This window comes from Hoplias malabaricus, chromosome 9 (assembly GCF_029633855.1).
Source record: "Hoplias malabaricus isolate fHopMal1 chromosome 9, fHopMal1.hap1, whole genome shotgun sequence".
Classification (NCBI taxonomy): domain Eukaryota; kingdom Metazoa; phylum Chordata; class Actinopteri; order Characiformes; family Erythrinidae; genus Hoplias; species Hoplias malabaricus.
Window position 1 is genome coordinate 25667081 of NC_089808.1, and position 20306 is coordinate 25687386.

General features: G+C 41.5%; 1 protein-coding gene across 3 annotated transcripts in view; it reads left to right on the plus strand.

The window, feature by feature from the left end:
- The window catches only part of myo9b (myosin IXb), a 43274-nt gene that overhangs the window by 19749 nt on the left and 3219 nt on the right, over positions 1-20306 (plus strand). Inside the window, exons 16-40 of one of the 3 annotated variants that reach the window (XM_066680534.1) lie at positions 648-755; positions 1607-1646; positions 2224-2346; positions 3717-3797; positions 3880-3990; positions 4530-4652; positions 4749-4898; positions 5942-6096; positions 6728-7183; positions 8080-8164; positions 9000-9329; positions 12139-12218; positions 12439-12551; positions 12653-12840; positions 12975-13082; positions 13330-13506; positions 14538-14573; positions 15197-15308; positions 15559-15632; positions 16632-16824; positions 16976-17104; positions 17515-17620; positions 18045-18176; positions 19053-19176; positions 19819-19925. In XM_066680534.1, coding sequence (XP_066536631.1) covers positions 648-755; positions 1607-1646; positions 2224-2346; positions 3717-3797; positions 3880-3990; positions 4530-4652; positions 4749-4898; positions 5942-6096; positions 6728-7183; positions 8080-8164; positions 9000-9329; positions 12139-12218; positions 12439-12551; positions 12653-12840; positions 12975-13082; positions 13330-13506; positions 14538-14573; positions 15197-15308; positions 15559-15632; positions 16632-16824; positions 16976-17104; positions 17515-17620; positions 18045-18176; positions 19053-19176; positions 19819-19925 — 3441 coding nt within the window. The remainder of the gene's footprint in view (positions 1-647; positions 756-1606; positions 1647-2223; positions 2347-3716; positions 3798-3879; positions 3991-4529; positions 4653-4748; positions 4899-5941; positions 6097-6727; positions 7184-8079; positions 8165-8999; positions 9330-12138; positions 12219-12438; positions 12552-12652; positions 12841-12974; positions 13083-13329; positions 13507-14537; positions 14574-15196; positions 15309-15558; positions 15633-16631; positions 16825-16975; positions 17105-17514; positions 17621-18044; positions 18177-19052; positions 19177-19818; positions 19926-20306) is intronic. The other 2 variants (XM_066680536.1, XM_066680535.1) reach the window with 2 other exon arrangements.

Sequence of the window (20306 nt, forward strand, 5' to 3'; positions counted from 1 at the left end):
ATTAAATCTTCACACTCTCTCTCACTCGGGTTTCTCTGGGTTCTCCTGGGTTTTTCTGCTCTGTAATAACCTCAAGATGAATGCGTACGGGGTGTCCCTATGTACACTACATGCCCAATGGTTTACAGACACCCCCAGCAGTCGGTGAATTCAGTGTGTGTAATCTCTAAAGACAAACATCGATCAAGAAAATGAGGGAAGCAAAGGACAACTGCACATGAGTCTAAGCTCAAGAAGCCCAGGGCCGAGCATGGGCCAGAGAGGTATAAAGCCTCCCAGCATGGGGCTGTGTCTGAATGCCTACAAACCCTCACAGCACTGAGCGGGTGTCCACAAAGTTTTTGGCCATGTGGTGTGTTTCTGAGGAGGTTGGGGTCAGTGTTATTCCACAGTAACTCCTGATGCTGGAGGCAGGAGACAGAACTGTTTTAAAGCAACAGCTCTTCAAAATCACAGAAAAATGTACATATTTATAAATGTAGGAACTGGAAAACGCAGAGCTCTTCTGAATTTTTTTCTGGACTGCCGCTTTAATACTTGTGTGTGTTGTACTAATCCACTGTTGATTTTTACGTGTTTATTTCCTTCCTCCCTCTCTTTCTCTCTCCCTCTCTTTTGTCTGATCTCTGGGCTGTGGGTGTAATCAGACAGTTGCATGCCAAAGTCCTGTGCACCATTAAACGTTCTGGAGGTGAAGTTCCTCAAAAGCTCCGTCTGTCCACCATTTCTGTGAGGAAGTTACGCTTCTTTTCTCAGTGAGTCTGGGCTCTGGATCATGGGGTTTGGGCTGAGTACCAACCAGTACTCTTCAGAAACATTCAGTACCCTTCACAACTACTGAGTGACACAGCATACAGAGAGAGATTTTAAATAGCACACAACATAAACCACCACTCTCTGACAAAACCTAACTAAAATTACAAGAGACTTAAATCTCCAAACATAGGACTGACCATAGTATTGTTAAGGTGTTAATTAACATAGGTGGGGAATTGGATATGGTGTAACCAATGAAAAAACATGTAAAATCATCGCTGTCCAAAGAAACACATGTATCTCTAATTTTGTTGATGTTTAGTTTACTATTAACCACACCATCTGAACACAGCATTATGAGTAAATCTCATAATGAATGACCAATGATTCTGAATACAATCTTTTTACATAGACTTCCATTAAATGTATACTTTTTTAAAAATTGTATTTCTCCTGTAAAGTTAATTTTTAATATAGCCACCTTGTTTTTCTTTGGACAGCAACAAAATATATGAATGGTTGTAGCATAAAATATATAAATGGACTTCAAATAATTTAACTACCATGGGAAATGGAGTAAAAGTTTTTGTGCTAGCAGCGACAACATATAAAATTATTTTAAGGAATTACGGTCAATCCTGGTATTAGTATAATTTAAAGGAGACATCTGAATGAGTATGACTCTAGTATGAAATGATGTTTCTGGTACCATGACGTACAGAAGTAATACGTCCTGTAACAGTACTGATCTTTGATACCCAGCCCTAGTGACTCTTAAAGTAAATTAATCCCTGATGTAAAGTCATATTTTACTTTTCAAATGTCCCTCTTCACCTTATAATGTCTCCAGGAAGAACAGGACCAACAGACACAAGCAGCTTATCCCCAAGGTATGATTCTGCTAATAAACATGTAAACAACAAAGAAATCCTTAAAAAATGAATGTGATTGACCCCGGTACCTCAGATTTCGTTAACCAGCCGAGACCATTTTTTGTGTCTGAAGCTAACTTATTTAGCTTTATATGGGCTACAGGGCTAAGTAATGAAAATGAAGAATTTTATTTTTCGAAGTAGCATTTCTATCAGCCTTACAGATCAGTATAATTCATGTTTAACAGTGTTAATGTACTTTAGTAGATATTTATTGATAAACATGTCATAATAAAGTCTGTTCATGGGTTCAACGGTGGTTTATAGAAATGTAAGCTTGCTGTTAGTGTCATGCTAACTTGCAGGGTATAGTTTTCCACTACTTAGCATAGCTACTTTAGCCTTGTAGCTAACTTCAAGCCCCAACAGTATCTGGTCTGATTGGCCACATTTTGCCTGAAAGCAGGAGTGGTTATTTAAATGATATTGTAAAACTTTTTTATGATCAATTCTATAATATAGTGGAGCAAACTCTCTCTCTCTCTCTCTCTCTCTCTCTCTCTCTCTCTCTCTCTCTCTCACTGCTTTTGTGCAGAATCTGGTCAACTCTCGCTCTCTAAAGCTGATTGTGGATCTGAACCTCCACAATCGAGACACCAGGTCCCTCCTCCACCTTCACAAGAAGAAGAAGCCTCCCAGCATCAGCGCACAGTTCCAGGTTGGGTTTGGATTCCAGAGTCAGAAATAATGAGAGTAGAAATGAAAGGAATATCACAAATGCAGTAACATGGCCTATAACAAAAGGACAGCAGTGTCCGTGACTCCGTTTGAATGACGTAAAGTCATTACTCCTTTAATTTTCACTCACTCTCTACAACATAGCTGCAATCTTAATGAATGGAAATGGGTGGTGTTCAGCTATAGTGGTGGGTGTATTTGTGGAAGGTGTACGGTAACAAGTGATATGGCTTTCTTGTAACCATGGAAACAATTGTAGCATAAACATGTGAATGGTTGTAGGGTAACTATGGAAACCACACCATGTCCAAAACATTATTTTGGGGATCTGCCATTCTGTTGTTGCGTCTTTAAAAAAAAAACATAGTGGACCATATTCAGTGCACTCAAACAATCCCACAATACACCGCAAAAGTAGTGTACAATCCATGTACACTAGCAGATAACAGCTTACCCATAATCCACTGCGTTGTTTGGTAAAAACCCACATGAATTCATGTCTGAAATCATTCACTACCCTCCTGTACTCAGTTCCCTAGAACAGTGCACTATATATTGAGTAATGTGACACAGCCAGAAAATGCTGTAACATGATATTGGAAACTGGCTTGGTCTCACTAAAGAAAGAAGTGTAGCTTAGCCATGAAAACCTCTGTAGCGTATCTGTGGATGTAGTGTACTTATGAAAGTTGTTGCAGTGTAATTACGGGGAAAGTTTAATTGGGGCTATGACTAAAATGGCTCCCCAGTCCCTCATTAGCTCATGCACAGCTCATGCAGTGAGGTGCAGTGTATATTATTAATTAGCAGTGCATTATGGGAGATTGTATACTGTCAGAAAAACTGTCACTGAGGTGGTAGCTTCAGTGAAACATATACAGTATATTTAATAGGGGGCCATTCCGGACAGAGCCTGGGTTTGGTGTAAACATGGAAATGGATGTAGAATTACCATATTATAGAAGTGGGTGTATCGTAACCACGGAAACAAAGATGCTCCATGTATCAGTGGTTGTTCCTATGAAGGTTTATATCAATCGTCCCTTGTTATAGTTCTTTTTCTATGATCTAGATTATGGATTCTGTGCAGGGAAAATGGACTTCCACATTTTACAGATTTCCTCACAGCGTCTAGATCCCATTAGGGTGGGGAAGGGAACTGGAATTGAAAAAGTGTCCCAGTGGATAGTAATGCAGTCTTGTCCATCAGTCCTCTGCCACTGAGCACTTTTTCCATCTTTGCTTGAAAGCCTCAGAGCAGTTATAAATAAAGATTGAAGGTCCAGGGATCTAATGGACACTGATGAGAAAATCAATATATTGCATGTTATAATGTCCTTTGTTGTTTAGACGTCTCTAGTCCGGCTGTTGGAGACGCTGAGGAAAGCCGAGCCTCTCTTCATCCGCTGCATCCGATCCAACGCTGAGAAGGTACGAAACTGGAGCCTTAAGGTTCACACAGATTCTCCAACTGAATTCACACATCTCACTATGAATTGTCATCTGCTTCCAGAGGGAAATGCATTTTGATGAAGATCTCATCCTCAAGCAGCTGAGGTACACAGGAATGTTGGAGACGGTTCGCATTAAGAGGTCTGGATACGGAGCCAAATACACCTTTAAGGTACCTTAGCACACTTGTCCTCTCACTGTATCATTGTTTTTGTACTCTCTAAGTGAAGGGAATGGGGATCTACACTGCAAGGAAGAGAGGATGGGGTCAGAAGCTTACACAAGATCTTAAAAACAACCATCCACATGGTCTAATGCTCTTGAAATAAACTCCCTCTGAAGCCCTTTATGTAGGATACCACTTTAAACTTGGAATGCTCTTTTTCAAACAGTTCCCTATGAAAATGTTTAATTCTTCAGCCATGAAGTCAACCCCACATGCAGGTTGGAAATTCAAGATTCAGAAAAAAATAACACTTAAAGATGTAGTTCATAGGTGGGGTAACACTGACTTTTGCTGTTTCCAATTACTTAAGGTGGAAATGTCTCTAAACTCGGGAGAATGCCACCTTAAAAGATGCTTAAATTCGGAATGTAAACAACCAGAGAGAACATCGCTTGCCCATCGTAGACACTTCCTTTAAAATAAATATCTGTTTGTAACTGCTTTAACATAGCTTTGTCAAATCAAGATGACACTATTCCCTGCAGGACTTCACTGATGAGTTTAGAGTTCTTCTGCCCAAGAAGGCATCCACGCCTCAGAAGGACATCCCTAACCTGCTGCGGAAAACCGGCATCAGCGACTCCAGCTTCCAGATCGGAAAAACCAAGGTCTCTGAACCTTCTGTCTTTATAGCTGTGAGATCAGATCAACCTTCCATTCTTCTTCCATTACAGTGATTTCTCTCTCTTTCTCTCTCTCTGTAGGTCTTTCTGAAAGAGGCAGACAGACAGAAACTGCAGGATATGCTCCACAGGGAAGTGATGCATCGTATCCTCATCCTGCAGAGATGGTTCAGAGCCTGTTTGACCAGGAAACACTTTTTAACGAAGAAGAAAGCCATTATAACTCTACAGGTACACACCTCCACTCTGAATCAGTGCTCTGCTTTAGTAGGAAGCTTATTAGTTTCACATTCCCGTTTGCAAACAATTTTTTTTTATTCATTTTTCTTCCTTTCTTTTGTCCCAAAACCACCCCCACCCCCCTTCAGAGGGCTATTAATATTTATTTTTATTTATAATATACCATTTGTGAGGGAGGACATTTAAACATAAATGAACAGATATGGAAAAAATAACCACACGATAGTAATGTTAGTCACGCTTAAAATAGTACTAATGAAGGAGAGAGGGGAGGAAGAAAAGAATAAAAAGCTATCTGGAACCGTTCGGCCCATTTCCACCAATACAAATAGGTTCCAGAACCATAATAAAAATTGTTTCTTATTGTGCGAGTCGAGATAACGAAGCTCCAGAAAGAGCTCAGAGCTGCAAATAAAGTGCTATGGTGCAGTGGTGCTGAACAGAAATACAGAAATTAGCCTGACTTCTGATTGGGAAAGGTAATCTCAAAGAAATTAAAGCAGGAAAATGCTCTCTGTGTGTGTTTCTGGGGCTATATTTAGTGTGACTTGAGGTGCCATCACTTTTGGGTGATTGTTCTCTGCTGTTCTTGAAATCTACTGTTCTCACTGTTCTCCACTGTTCTTACTATTCTGGAGCTCTGGAGACAGCTCTGGAACCACAGTCTGAAATTCTCTGACTGTACCAGACAGAGTTCTACTGTAAACAGTGGATAAACCATGACTCTGTCCCATGACTATGTACCCAGTTCCACAGCACCCCCTGCTGATAACATATCCTTGGTTCCCACAAAAACTAGTGGAAATGCGGGGGCCGGTATATTTATTTTAAATTATATCCTTAAATTAAAATAAACATATATTGTATAAACATTGTTTTGTAATCCAACTCTTATGTTCATTTCTATGCCTAAAATATTATTCCATGCATTGTTCTTCTCTGTTGTATAACTGCTTCAAGTGTTAGTGACACTTCTCCTCCTTCATAAGGAGAAATAAGGTGTTTCTTTCTAAAGTTTTCTGTAAATTTCTCAGCGTTCCTGGCGTGGTTACAGTGAATCGAAGCGCTGTAGAGCAGCATCTGTGATCCAGACAGCGTGGAGAGAGTCTCGCCAGAGAGCAGAGTATCTCAAACAGAGAGAGAGCTTCAAAAAACTACAACAGCTCCACAAGACCTCAGAGCGACGGAGGTGAGAAAAATATTAGGCCTTAATTACCACAGTAATTACACATACACCAATCGGTCACAAGTTTAGGACCACCTCCTTGTTTCTACATTCACTGTCTGTTCTGTCTCAGCCCCACTGTCTACAAAAGGGTGTCTCACAGAGTGGACAGGGAGTGGACACAGGGTTTAAAAACTCCAGTAAACACTGCTGTGTCTGATGAACTTACACAAACTAACACTCCGGCTTTGCTCCTGTGTAGCCATGCTCATTTACATAAAGACATGCCCCCAAATGACCATATATGGACAATAGCTTCCCTTCAGAAGTTCCTGCATGCAAAAGGAAGCTCATGCATATAAAGGCACTTTCTGTTATAACATACAATGATTATATATTATTATTAATAATTACAATATAATGATTAAATAGTAGTAGTAATAATAATTATATAATAATATAACCTTGTCATAATAATAATAATAATAATAAGTGCCTCCACCACTGTGGTGAGAAAGTCCCCCACGTTAATAATTAGAGATAAAACTCACTAGCGCTTCTGTAAGGGGCATGTAGATTTTATTCTGGGGCGGGGCTTAATACTTCCATGTGTCAATCACTTCTTCAGGAACCAATCACTGCTTAATTCTCTCAGGTTGGTGCAGGAGGGGAATGAGGGTCGATCCGAGATCACCAAGAGCAGCTCAGGAACAGAGGAGAGAAAGAGGCCAGGAACACTGCCCCCTGGAGGTGAAACCAAGCCTCTGCCTCCACGGCCACCTCAGAGCCTCTCCACAAAGGAGAAGAATGAGCTCATCTCCGTTAAAACTTACCCTGGGAAATTTAACGGTCAGGAAGAAGCCAGTAAAAGAGATGAGAAGGAGAAAAGAGAGAAGGAGAACGAGTCTCCTTCTGCTCCGCCAACCCGTCCAGACTCCCTGGACCTCAGCAGTCCCTCCAGACCCAGCAAGGACGAAGCATCCACCACGCCACCGCTCCAGCGTTACTCGAAAACCTTCACCATGAAGGAGAAGTTGGAGAAGTGGAAGGAGAGGAGGAGCGAGATTGTTCTCCCTGAGAGATCTGACGACCAGAGGATGAAGAGCTTAATGTGAGGATTTTATGCACTCTTCTTTTTAATAAAATCCTCTTGCTGTTTGTGTTTTTCTTGTGATGAAATCAACATTTTGGCCTGAATCAGTTATTTAACAACATTCTGGGTAACATACAGCACAGTCTGGCAGCAAAGATTTAGTTCATGACAAAATGTTTCACATTAAAAATTCCTGCAGTAACACTCTGGCATCTAAGCCAATCAATAGAATTTTCCATTCCACCTTAAATGGTGCTGCAGCAACATTCTGGCCTCTGAGAATCTTAATTTAATTTTGAATTCCACCTTAAACTATGCAGAAGTTATATTCTGGGACCTAAGTATCTATGTTGAATTTTGCATTCCAAATTGAATTATGCAGAAGTTATGTTCTGGGACCTAACTATCTTAATAAAATTGTCCTTTCCTCCTTAAATGATCCAATAGTTATGATCCAGGAGAATGTAACTTCATGCATCATTTAAGGTGGAATGGAAAATTCAATTAAGATTCTTGGGTGACAGAATGTAACCGCATCACTATTTAAGGTGAAATAGAAAATTCTGTACATTTTCTTAATTGCTGGAAGGTAACTGCTGCACCATTTAATGTGGACTGGACAGTTCCCTCTTTGCATTTTGCCTACATTTTGTAGTTTCTAAATATATAAAACATAGTATTGCTTTAAATTATCTTGCATTTATGCCTCTATGTATTGAGTAGGGCATTGTTTTTAATGTGGTATGGGGCAGGATGTTGACTTTAAGGTGGTATTAAACCTTACACAGTGTACATAACAAGTTTTACGTCCCGTTTTACTGTTGATGTTGTTGTTGTTGTTGTTTTCAGCGGTCAGTGTTCTGCCATGTCCCTGCTTTCTCCACCTTTTGTTAGTAACAATTTTCTGATTTCAGGAATCGAGGGATCTCTATGTCAGTGGACAACCTGACCAAGCACAGCTCCTCAGAGTCGGACAGCACGTCTCCCTCCACCAGTGAGGTACTGTATTTTACACCCACCCCACCCCTCACTGTTTATAATCTCCATGAAATCAGCCTGAGGTCACATTTTCCCAATGCCAAGAATCAGCCATAGGGGTATGAACCCCCCACCTTTGGGCTGTGGGGCAGTGTTCCTGGAGAGATGGAGCTCCATCCAACAACTTTGTGATGAGTTCTGGTTCCAGAACTAATCCTCCAACATCAGCATATTTCCTCATTAATATTTCAGTGGCTGAATGCCATCAAATCCTGTGAATAAGTCTTAGAGATTACTTAACTGCTCCGCTCGGTTACCTATGAAATGAATGGGGAAACCTGTAACGATCTGATTTTGAACTATCCCTTTAATGTAAGAGATGGAATGTGGGGGTGGTCTCCTCATCCTCCTCCAAAAGGTACGTAGTGCAGTTTCACTAAGTGCTGAGCCTGGAGTAGCCACGACAGAGGGTCTATTCTCCCTATTACAGCTTAGAGGATCATTACAGTGATTATGAAACTGTTTTTTTAATGTAAAAAAAAAATACCTAAAAGTGCCTTAAGGGGTACAACGCCTCCCTGCATTGTGATGGAGCACCATCTGATCCTTCTGTGATGAGTTGGAGTGGTGAGTTTGATCCAGAACTAATCCCTAACACCAGCCCTTGACCCTCACAGATGTTTATGAGGCTGAACACCATCAGATCCTCACAGCTAAGTTTATATATCTAGTGTAAAGGCTTCCCAGAAGATGAGAAATTACTTAGTGTATCTGGCAAACTGAAAAACCCCACAGGGAGGTCCATAGCTTTTTTTGCACACAACCGTAGCTCCTGATTGGTCGGTTCAAACTTCAGCAGGTGAAGCTGCGCAGCCGCAGGCGATCGAGACACAAGCGGCGTCTGGCCCGACCCCGCAGCGGCCTCATGCTGCAGGGTCACGGGACCATGGAGATGGACATGGATCTGGAGTACTGGAGCTTCCCCTTACCCCCCATCAGCCCTATGGATTCCTTCAGATCCACTGGGGCCTCGGGGGCCTTCAGGACCATAGGGCCCTCTGGGGGCCTCAGATTCACCGGGCCTTCAGGTTCCTTCAGATCCAGCGCCCCACCCGGGTCATTCCGGACCACCGGGCCCTCAGGGGCGTTCAGGACCAGCGCCCTAGCCGGGCTCCCAGAGGCCCAGGTGACCGCACCATGAGTCTAGACCTAAACCCAGCTCTGCATGCCTTGACCAGGGCTCCTTCACCTTAAAGAGACAGTTTGGTGAAAACAATCTTTCAGTTTCTACAGCGTTCAACCTTTTCTCCCTCATGGCTCCCTTTAAAAGTGTGAAAAAGTCACTGCAATCTATATTGTTTGTGTGTGTGTAAAAGTGTACTCTCTGCATCCATCTGTTAGCCCACACACAGACACTCTGATTTAGTTGTTGAGAAATAAGGTCAGAAAATTGACTAGCAGTAAGAATTCCTACGTTTTATCGCTCACTCTCAAGTCATTGGATGGTTTAATAGTAGAACTCACATTAAAGGTGAAATTCACAATTTTAATCAACAAACAATATTTATAAAACTCTGAGTGTTTCTCCTCTCCATGTGCAATCGGTTTGCGCTGGAAGCTGCTCTAATATGTTTATGAAGCCCAGTTTCTTTAAATGGGTAAAAAAAAAAAAGTTGTCTCGGTCTGGTATGCTAGGCTTTCTCTCTCTCTGCTCACGGCTAATAAACACCATCTGGAGGTATTTAGACAACAGAGAGACTCCAAATGCTGAAAAGCACCAACCGAGATGAGGATGTTGCTCTATTCCTGCTCCATAGTGGGGTAACACTGACTTATTTTTGCTGTTACAATTACATTACTTAAGGTGAAACTGACTCAATAAAGGAGAGCGCTAACTGTATGAAAGTAAACACAGAGTGAAAGTGCTACAAATCTAAACAGCTCGAGTTACACATAAGTTTCTGTGAGAATGCAAACAGTAAATAAAACACATACAAACAACGTCATTTTCCTCCTCAAACACACCGTTCCACTTTAAAAGACACAGCAATCCTGAAGAATTGCATTTCCCCACAATCATAGACGTACTTCAGTGCGAAGGCATCTGGATGGTATTAGGAAATGTTGAGGTTTTAACCACCCCTAGTGCCCCCTAGGTAACTTACACTGTCTCCTTGGTTACTTTTGATATAAGGAGGGAAACTGTAAACTAGATTTTTTTTTCACTGAACTGTTCTTTAATGTGCCGTAATTCGGTTCGGATCCTGGACGCTGGAATGTTCTGGAGAGGGAAAGCTGGAGGACTTCTGGAAAATGGGGCTGAGCTGAATCTCTGTTGTTCATCTTGGAATGGCTGTATGCTTTATCTGTGTCTCTGTGGTCATGGCTGGCTTCTGAACATTTTCATAGCATTGTTATCATTTATGTCTGTTTGTGGATTGTTAGCATTGCTGTTGTAATTCTTAGCTAGCAGTGAGGAGTCCTTTTGGAAGGACTTGCTGCTGTTTGACATGTTCTGATTATTTATCCCCATTTAATTAATCTCTAGCGCCTTGTTTGCAGTGGATTTCCACCCAGTTTCCTCCATCATTTTCATCCTGTAACACATGTAGCTCCACCACATGTTTTACCTGTAGAAATAGAAATTAAAAACAAAAGGGGTCCGCTGAGTGCCAGACCACTGCAAATGCAGCTCTACTTCTGTTAAACTCACAAGCCGTGTTCCAAAGCCTAGGCTGCAGCCAAGGTAGGACTGTCCCTTGAAGACACCTTCTTGGTAAACGAGGTCACACAAATGGAGCAGTGTAAGGAGGCTGCATTGTGATGTCATCGGAAAGGTCTGATCTGCCTCAAAGCACAAACATGACTGAGTTAAAATAGACTATTTAATTATTAATATTCTCCTGCAACATAATACTATTTTAAAAATGTTATTAAAAATCAACCTTAAACCTTAAACATCAACCTTAAACAATTACATTTCAACTGGAATTAAAAATATAATACTACTAAAAATCATACGTTAGATATGGTACTGTGTGAATAAATGTATTGATTAAACACAGGGTAGAGACAAATTTTAAAATATAAATTATTTTACACTTTTTTTGTTTTGTTTATTTTCTCATTTATGCCGGACATGCGCAGAAAATTGTGGGTAAGTGAGGGCCATGAAGGGTACATCTGTTGCAGCCTCAAAATGGCTCAGAACGTAGGCTGCGTTTCTCAGTCGTACACAAAGTTTTCTTAACATCGGAACAGCCTTCAGTGACGTAGCGTTCGAGAAACGTAGTCGAGGCTTTGGAATACAGCTCTCGATTAGGGTTAGACTTCACTAATCATTAACCAGTGTTTGTTTTAACCCCTTAAACACTAAACACGATCACACTAACAATACCCCAGAAGCTCTGGGGTATTGTTACTGTGATCGTATAATAATAATATATAATAATAATAATAATAATGGTGGGGTTAGTGTGTGCTGGGGGCAGTGCCCTTTATGTGTTGAGGGAGTCTTAGCAAACAGAACTGTTTTTGATAAATGACTGGGAGAAATTGAGTAAACAGATTTAAAAGAGGTGTAACACTATTAATATTAATATTAAACACGCTCTTTTGGCAGAAGACTTCACATTTCGGGGGAAGGTCAGGGGCTGCATGCGGTGGGCTCCCCTCATCTCAGGTGTTTGGTTGTTCGGTGGTGGTGGGAGAACTGTTAAATGATGTTAATCCTCTGATCTAATTCTCCTGAGCATGGGTGACTCTCACAATGCTCGTTAATCATTAATAAATGGGTCTGCAGAGACAGAGCGGGTCATCTTCTAGACAGGCGGTCTGCTTTTTGCAGTTTCCGCATGGGTCAGCTGTGTCGAGCTGGACAGAGGCAGAGTGTCTGAGGCTGTAACCTTTCTCCTCTGGTCCACTCACTTCTCTGATGATCGGAGGAGGTGTGTCCCACTTCAAGGTTCTGAATAACACGTCTGGTCTCCTTCCAGCTGCCTGCGGAAGCAGACGGGTCCAAAGCCAGCAAGAGAACCAGTGTGGTGCTGCCCAGTCCACAGGCCACGCCCGAGAAGTGAGGACACCACTACGTAACATTAATTACATTTCTGTTGCTAGCTACAAAGACCCTAATAACCTAACACCCTAGCAACAACCTGGAATTGCATCACAACATCATAGTTACTGCCTTACAAAAAACACCAATCACATTTTAGCACCTTAGTAATAACCCCCTAGAAAAACCCATCATCTTTTATGTTTCTAACCTCGTTCTCTCTGTTTGAACTCATCAGGACTCCGTTCTTTGCCAAGTTTTTACCAAAAGGCCAAAAGAAGCGCCTGACGCCACAGGATGGGAACGTTACCCTGGCAAGGACGCTCGCCGAGAAAGAGGAACCAGGCAAGTGTAAGTCTGTAAACTTGCAGAGAGAGAAAGAGAAAGTGGAATCAGAAAAGAGAGAGAGAGAAAGGGAAGAAAGAGAAAGAGTGTGTGTGTGTGTATTACAGACGGAAGTCCTCATGCATATTACCCCAACCCCTACACCTCCTCCACCCTCCCGAACCGCAAACGCAAGAACCCCAGCATCCGCATCAGCCGTGGGACACGCGTCCAGGAGCAGTGGGACACCTACCTGGACCGGAACATCACCGACTGCAGAGAACTGCGCCACGTAGACGAGTACCTGGGCAACCAGGTGAGGGGTTTCCCTTAAAAAGGCCAGTGTCAGTACAGTGGGTTGTTTCTGATAAAGTGGCCAGTGAGTGTCAGTAGAAGGGGGGTGTTTCTGATAAAGTGGTCACTTATGTGTGTGTGTGTGTTTAAATGCAGATGAATGATCTCCAGTCTCAGACCAAAGTTCTCTCGGAGACGGAAGAGATTTTTCTCAAAGCTACTTCTCAGTTCAGAGACACCATAAAAAGCATGTACTCCCTCTCTGTGAGTATAAAGATGGCCACCTCCATGTGGGCGACCCCCTCTGTGGAGAATAAACCATAGTTTATAGTCATTCTGGGATTATAAAGCAAATTTAACACATTGTGCAAAATGTAAATATAGTATATATCCACTTTCATGAATAATGTCTCTGTTTGTTGTTGTTGAAAATCAGGGATTGCATCTTTAATAGAGCAGGAACATGAACTGTGCTGTGTTAATGGGAGATGTTCTCTCCTCTGCTCCACAGAACCCTGTAATATCGTACAGAGAGCTGCTGCAGGGTTATAAGAATAAAGTGTCCAGTCTGGCCGCTCAGAAGAAGAGAGCCGAGGTCCCCATGGTGGTGAACCTGTTCCAGTCGGTTCTTGTTAACTTCATCAGAGCTGAGATCAAAAAAGCTTTGTTAGAGAAGGAACCTCTGAAGGTACTTTAAAGATATAGTTAACAGTATACGAAAGGTTGAACCTCGCTTTTCAGTTTTTTATCCCTACTTTTCAAGTGACTTCTTTAGTGCAGCCCAGGCAGCCCAAGAGAAGCCCCAGGTAGAGTGGCAATGCAACACCAGCAGGGTTAGGAAGGCCCGGTGTCTAATAAGCCCAGGAGAGGATGTGAGCAATGCGTTCACCTAAAACATCTGTGCAGACACTCCCAGAGTGTGAGGCACGAGACCTCTGTTAGAGAACACCCACTCACACACAGCTGTTTCTAAAAATGTCCATCATTGATATTTACTCTTTTGCTTTACATCATTAAAAAACTCTAATTGTGACTTCATGCAGAATCATGGGGAACTGCTCAAATGTAATGACTTTGTTAACACTAAATTAACTGAGTAATGAATTAAAGCTGGTGTTCACGATTTGAATTGTTTAAAAAAAAAAAAAAAAAAAAGTCTAATAAACTTTGTGTGTCTCCTCTCCATGTGCTGCTCTGTAGTCAGTTTGCGCTGGAAACCGCTCTAATATGTTTAGGAAGCCCCAGTGTCTGTAAATGTGTAAACAAACTCTGAACGCTGAAAAGCACCAACCGAGATGAGGATGTTGCTCTATTCCTGCTCCATAGGGGGGTCCCACTGACATATTTTTGCTTTTAGAGCTACGTTACTTAAGGTGGATCTGACTCTAAATTCAGGAGAGCATCTGTGGGAGTTCAAACAGTGAATAAACACTTACAGACAATTTACTCTTCAGGCACCAACAACATACAGTTGCTTCTTACTCATTCACAACGCTCCACATTAAAAGATACAGTCGCTTCTTACTCACACACACACACCACTCCACATTAAAAGATACAGTCGCTTCTTACTCACACACACAACTTCACCTTAAAATACGCTGAACTTCTGAACGTAAACAAACCAGAAAGAACAGGGTTTCCCCACAATCATAAAGTTTTTTTTTAATGGTTAAATCATTTTTATATGTGCATTTTTCTTTTCTCTTTTACCCACAGCCCACAAAGAAAATCAAGTTGACAAAGGAAAAATTCGTAAGTTCATTTATGAAGTGTTTTAATTAGCAATGCTTTTAGGTCTATTTTAGATTTTTCGTGTCTATGTCAGCGAACATATAGTGTCAAATGGGTCCATACCAACGGGTCCATACCAACAATCAATTCGATCACACTACATTTTATAGCAACCACCTGGAATACCATAGCAACCACTCAGCATTCTGCAAAAATGCCGTAGCAATGGCCTAGCAACACACTAGTGACCCCCTTGCAACTCCCTGCAATACCATAGGTATTGCTTAGCAACAAATTAGGAAACATGCTGAATACCATGGAAACCAACAAGCCAAACATGTGCACTTGAAATTTGCATAGCAACACCCTAGCAACTCTTTGTGATAGCATAGCAGCTGCCAAGCAACTGCTTAGTGACCATGGAAACAAAACAGGAAAATCAAGAATATCATAGATACAATCTAGAACTGCTTACGCTGCACAATCCATCTGCAGCTTTACACTCTGCACTTTCTACACATTACCTGCACTTTCTCATAGGAAAAATAATTAATATAAATTTACAGCATGCTGTCTAAAGTAGCAACTTGTGTTCTTCCCATAATTCCCTAACGCTTGTGTCCTGTGGTGTTTGCTTCCTGTAGCAGGACAGTCCTCTGGACCACTGCTTCAACACGTATCAGGTGAACATCGTGCAGTCATGTGACCTTTGCAGCTCCTTCGTCTGGGTAATGGAGAAAGCCTGCATGTGCAGCTGTGAGTTTTACCCACAATCCTCTCTTGTATTTTTGATGCTCAGTGTTCTGTATTAAACTTGTGGGAGACAGGCCACAGCCAGTCGTCACTGAGAGTCCAAATGGAGTCCTCCTATCACTCAGCACCGTGCTACATATCACAGATGGAACAGAATTAGCAGTTAGTGTTCTTCTCCTAGTGTGTTGAGGTTGAGCTGTTGTAATAGAAGAGTAACATAGTGTCTCTCTCTCTCTCTCTCTCTCTCTCTTAGCCTGTAAGATGGTGTGCCATAAAAAGTGTCTCAGTAAAATAGTGAACCACTGCTCCAGACGAGTCCAAAGGAAGGTAAACAGTCACATACACATTTCCTTTCTTTATATTTGAGCTTTAAAGCTGCAACACTTAAGTTTGATGAGGTTGGAGGATTGCGCTCTCTCTGGTGGGAATATGTAACTGCATGAAGAACATTCAGTAATGTGGGTTGTGCTGCGGTACAGATTCTATGAGTGAATTTTCCTGATAATTGTAAGTGTGCAGAGAGAACTGGATTCTAACTTATGATAGAAACGTCTTATGAAGTTAGGGTTAGGTCCTATGTATTAAAGCCTTTAGTTATATATCAAACAAAACACAGTGTAACTGCCCACCGCTCCACTTATGTGTGCTCACTATATATATATATATATATATATATATATATATATATATATATATATATATATATATATATATATATATATATATATATATATATATATAATGTATGTATATAATCCAATACAATGGGCACCATTTTGAACACATTTGGCCAGAAACTTGTAAATAACTCATGAAAGAATAAAGTTACGTTAAAACCATGCCATTGTTTTTCTTGTGAAATTCACAATAAGTTTGATGTGTCACATGACCCTCTTCGCATTGAAAAAAAAGTTGGATCAAAAATGGCCGACTTCAAAATGGCCACCATGGTCACCACCCATCTTGAAAAGTTTTCCCCTTCCCATATAGTAATGTGCCACAAAAAGGAAGTTAATATCACCAACCATTCCCATTTTATTAAGGTGTATCCATATAAATGGCCCACCCTGTTTGTGTGTGTGTGTATAATTAATTTATATGTATAATTAATTAATTAATTCTCCATCCATTTTTATTTTTCACCTTCTATTTACTTTACTTTTATACGTTTCCGTTTGTAAAGCAGCTTCGAAAAGCACTTGTTCATAAAAGGATCTGTTGTCTGCTGTTTCATTTGTAAAGCACGTTGAATGACTGCAGTATATGAAATGTGCTTCTTCTAATTATTATTTTTATTATTATTTATTATTTTACATTATGCTCCAGGTGGATTCAGAGAAGAGTACGGTTCACTTCGGAGCGCATGTGAGCTCTCTGACAAGTTCAGAGACCCCCATTCCTGTTGTCATGGAGATGATGCTCTCGTATGTGGAGTTACATGGTCTTTACACGGAGGGGATTTACCGCAAATCTGGCTCCGCCTGCAAAGCCAAGGAGCTCCACCAACTGATGGAGACCAGTGAGGAAACACACACACACACACATAAACAATATGTGTATATACATATATGTTTATATATATATATATATATATATAATACATTATTATGATGAATATTATTATGAATCAGTCATATTAGTTCTCTGTTTTATGGTGTGTTTTGTTCCAGATCCTAAGAAGGACTGTCTTGAAAACTACCCCATTCACACAGTGACTGGTTTGATTAAGTGCTGGTTGCGTGAGTTGCCAGATCCTCTCATGACTTTCAGCCTCTACAATGACTTCCTGTATGCTGTCGGTAAGTATCTCTTTCTATGAGATTTCTGTTTTGATTTGGTCCTTGTGCCCGCCTCTCCGCTCTTTGTGTTTGCTGTCTTAATAATCACCAGGGAATAAACCCTGGAGGGGGCCCCAGTCCTTCACAGGGCAACATAGACACACACATACACATTCACTCACACACTCACACTTTAGAGTCACCAATCCACCTACCAACGTGTGTTTTTGGACTGTGGGAGGAAACCAGAGCACCCGAAAGAAACTCACGCGGACACGGGGAGAACACACCAACTCCACACAGACAGTCACCCAGAGCGGGAATCGAACCCACAATCTCCAGGCCCCTGCTGCGCCACCGTGCCGCCCCATCATTTGTTCAGATGTGTTTTAAACAGAGAGTAAACATCCTTTCTCCTCCTTCTCCCTCAGACCTCCCAGAGAAATCTGAATGTCTCAGAGCCATCTACAGGAAGGTGGAGGAACTTCCTGCTCCCAACTACAATACCCTGGAGAGACTCATATTTCACCTTGTCAGGTGAGTGGCCCCAGTACCCTGTCGCCTTTAAACCTCCTTAGTCCTACATGAATGCCCCTTCTACTTGCTCTTTATGTTTTTGTATGTAGACTGTATTTCTCTAGATGTAGACTGTATGTTTAATTTATATAGACTTTGTGTCTCTAGATGTACACTGTATATCTCTAGATGTAGACTGCATGTGTAATTTATGTAGACTGTATGTGTCTAGATGTAGAGTGTATGTGTACTATTTGTAGACTGCATGTCTCTAGATTCAGCCTGCATGTGTACTATATGTAGACTGCATGTCTCTAGATGTAGAATGCATGTCTCTAGATGTAGGCTGTATGTGTAATTTATGTAGACGGTATCTCTCTATATGTAGACTGTATGTTGTTGTATGTATGTAGGTGTCCCTTATCTGTCCTCCGTCCTTCTGTAGAGTGGCGAAGGAAGAAGCTCATAACCGAATGTCTGCGAACTCTCTGGCCATCGTGTTTGCTCCATGTGTTTTACGCTGTCCAGATACATCTGACCCATTGCTGAGCATGAAGGACCTGCCCAAGACCACACTGTGAGCTTAATTAATAAACATAATGATTACCACAATATTCATAAACTCCTCACCTGCCTCTGAGGCCTATAGCTGATGGACAGAGAAATAGTCTGACTGGGATTAACTGATATTTTACACAGCTGAAATGTACCGTATTTTCCGCACTATAAGGCGCACCTAAAAAACTCAAATTATCTCAGAAGTCGACAGTGCGTCTTATAATCCGGTGCGCCTTATATATGGACCAATATTGAGCCACAACAGGTCTCGCAACTACGGTAAGCAGCCGCCTACTTCATTTTCTTCCGCGCGCGGTGCATGCTGGATATATACCGGTATATATATTTCATTTCCATTTGTTTTTTATGTAAAGACCCCAAAATAGCTTCTATTAAGAGACGCATATGACGCAGAGTTTAAACTCAAGGCGATAAGTCACGCAGAAGAACACGGGAATAGAGCAGCAGCAAGAGAATTTAACATTAACAAATCAATGGTGCGAAAGTGGAGGAAGCAACAAGATGACCTACGCCAAGTAAAGAAGACTAAACAGAGTTTCCGAGGGAATAAAGCGAGACACTACATGTTTTACCTTGAACTACGCTGGGTTGTAATCTATTAATAAAGTTGAACTGACCTATCTGACTGTTTTGTTGACATTCCCTTTAGCGCAGCTCCATCTAATTGATGCATAACGTAACCCCCAGCCTCTACTGTAGCGTCTATTGTATGCGCCTTATAATCCGGTGCGCCTTATATATGGACAAAGTTTTAAAATAGGTCATTCAATGAAGGTGCGCCTTATAATCCGGTGCGCCTTATAGTGCGGAAAATACGGTAATAAGTATTTATCATCAGACTCCAGAACTGTGTGTGTGTTGGGGTGATTGGCAGGTGTTTGGAGATCCTGATCAATGAGCAGACGAGACGATACGATGAGAAGATGAAGGAGATCCAGCAGCTGGAGCATGCAGAGGCTCTGGCCATCAAGCAGCTCACACTGCAGCGGAAAAACACGGTCAGGAAACATGCGTATCTCATAAAGTTACACTTTTAAAAATAAAGGTGCTACACAATGTTCTTTATTCCGGTGGCATGAGACCAGAGACTTGTCTAAATGTAAATACACCTATGCTGAACGCTCGGCTTCTTTATCTCCAAGGTATGTTCTATCAGGAGCCCCCTTTTACTGAGAGGTGCTGCATCCACGTTTAAATAAACTAAGGCTATGTGAGATGAGTGACTGCTGTGAGGACTTGCCTGTGGTTTATATCCAACACAAACCCACAGCTCTGTGTAAAATAAAGTGAAAGCTGACTGATTCAGACCTTTATCCTGTTTAAAAAGTAAAAGCAGTTTATTTATGCTGGGTTCTTTTCTCAGTTCTGTTCAGTTTGTTTGCAGTATAAAAACCGCCCTTTATTCCATAAAGAACCATTTTCTTTAATATATTTTAAAGGGTTCTTCACACTCGCACATCTCTTTAATTAACATGATGCCATATGGAACCAAAAATGGTTCTTCTAAAAACCTCCAAGTACCACCTATGACAGTGCTTGAAGACCCTGCTTTTGGGGCAGTGAGGGACAGTGAGAGATATTAAGGTGAGTTAAACTGGTGACAATTGTAAAACCTGTATCAATTCTGCACTGTGTTCCAGATTCTAGAGAATCCCAAGAGCGAACTGGACTCGTCCCCCTTGAATGTTCTGGACACTGAGGCGGAGAAGACCCTGAAGGAAAGGATTAAATCAATAAAACAGGAGAAGTAAGTGCACTCATCTCTACACCCACCGTCCAGAGCTTCAGCCCCAGTATTTTCATGAAGGTTACGTCCAGCTTGACTCATAACACTTTTCCACCAAAAGAAATCTGGTTCTTGAACTGGTTCCGTTCAAGATTCTTGGTGCTCCTCAATGAAGCGGCCCTCTGCAGTTCCAGCATGCAGTTCCTGGTTTTAATGGGAACCAAGGACACATTATCAGCAGGGGGCGCTGAGGGATCTCTGTTTCAGCATCACTGTGTCTGAATTCACAATGACACAAATGGGTAAAAGGCATAATGGGTGCAAGGTGTTGAGCAAGAGACCAGATACTTGTCTAAATGTAAATACACCTATGCTGAACGCTCGGCTTCTTTCTCCAAGGTG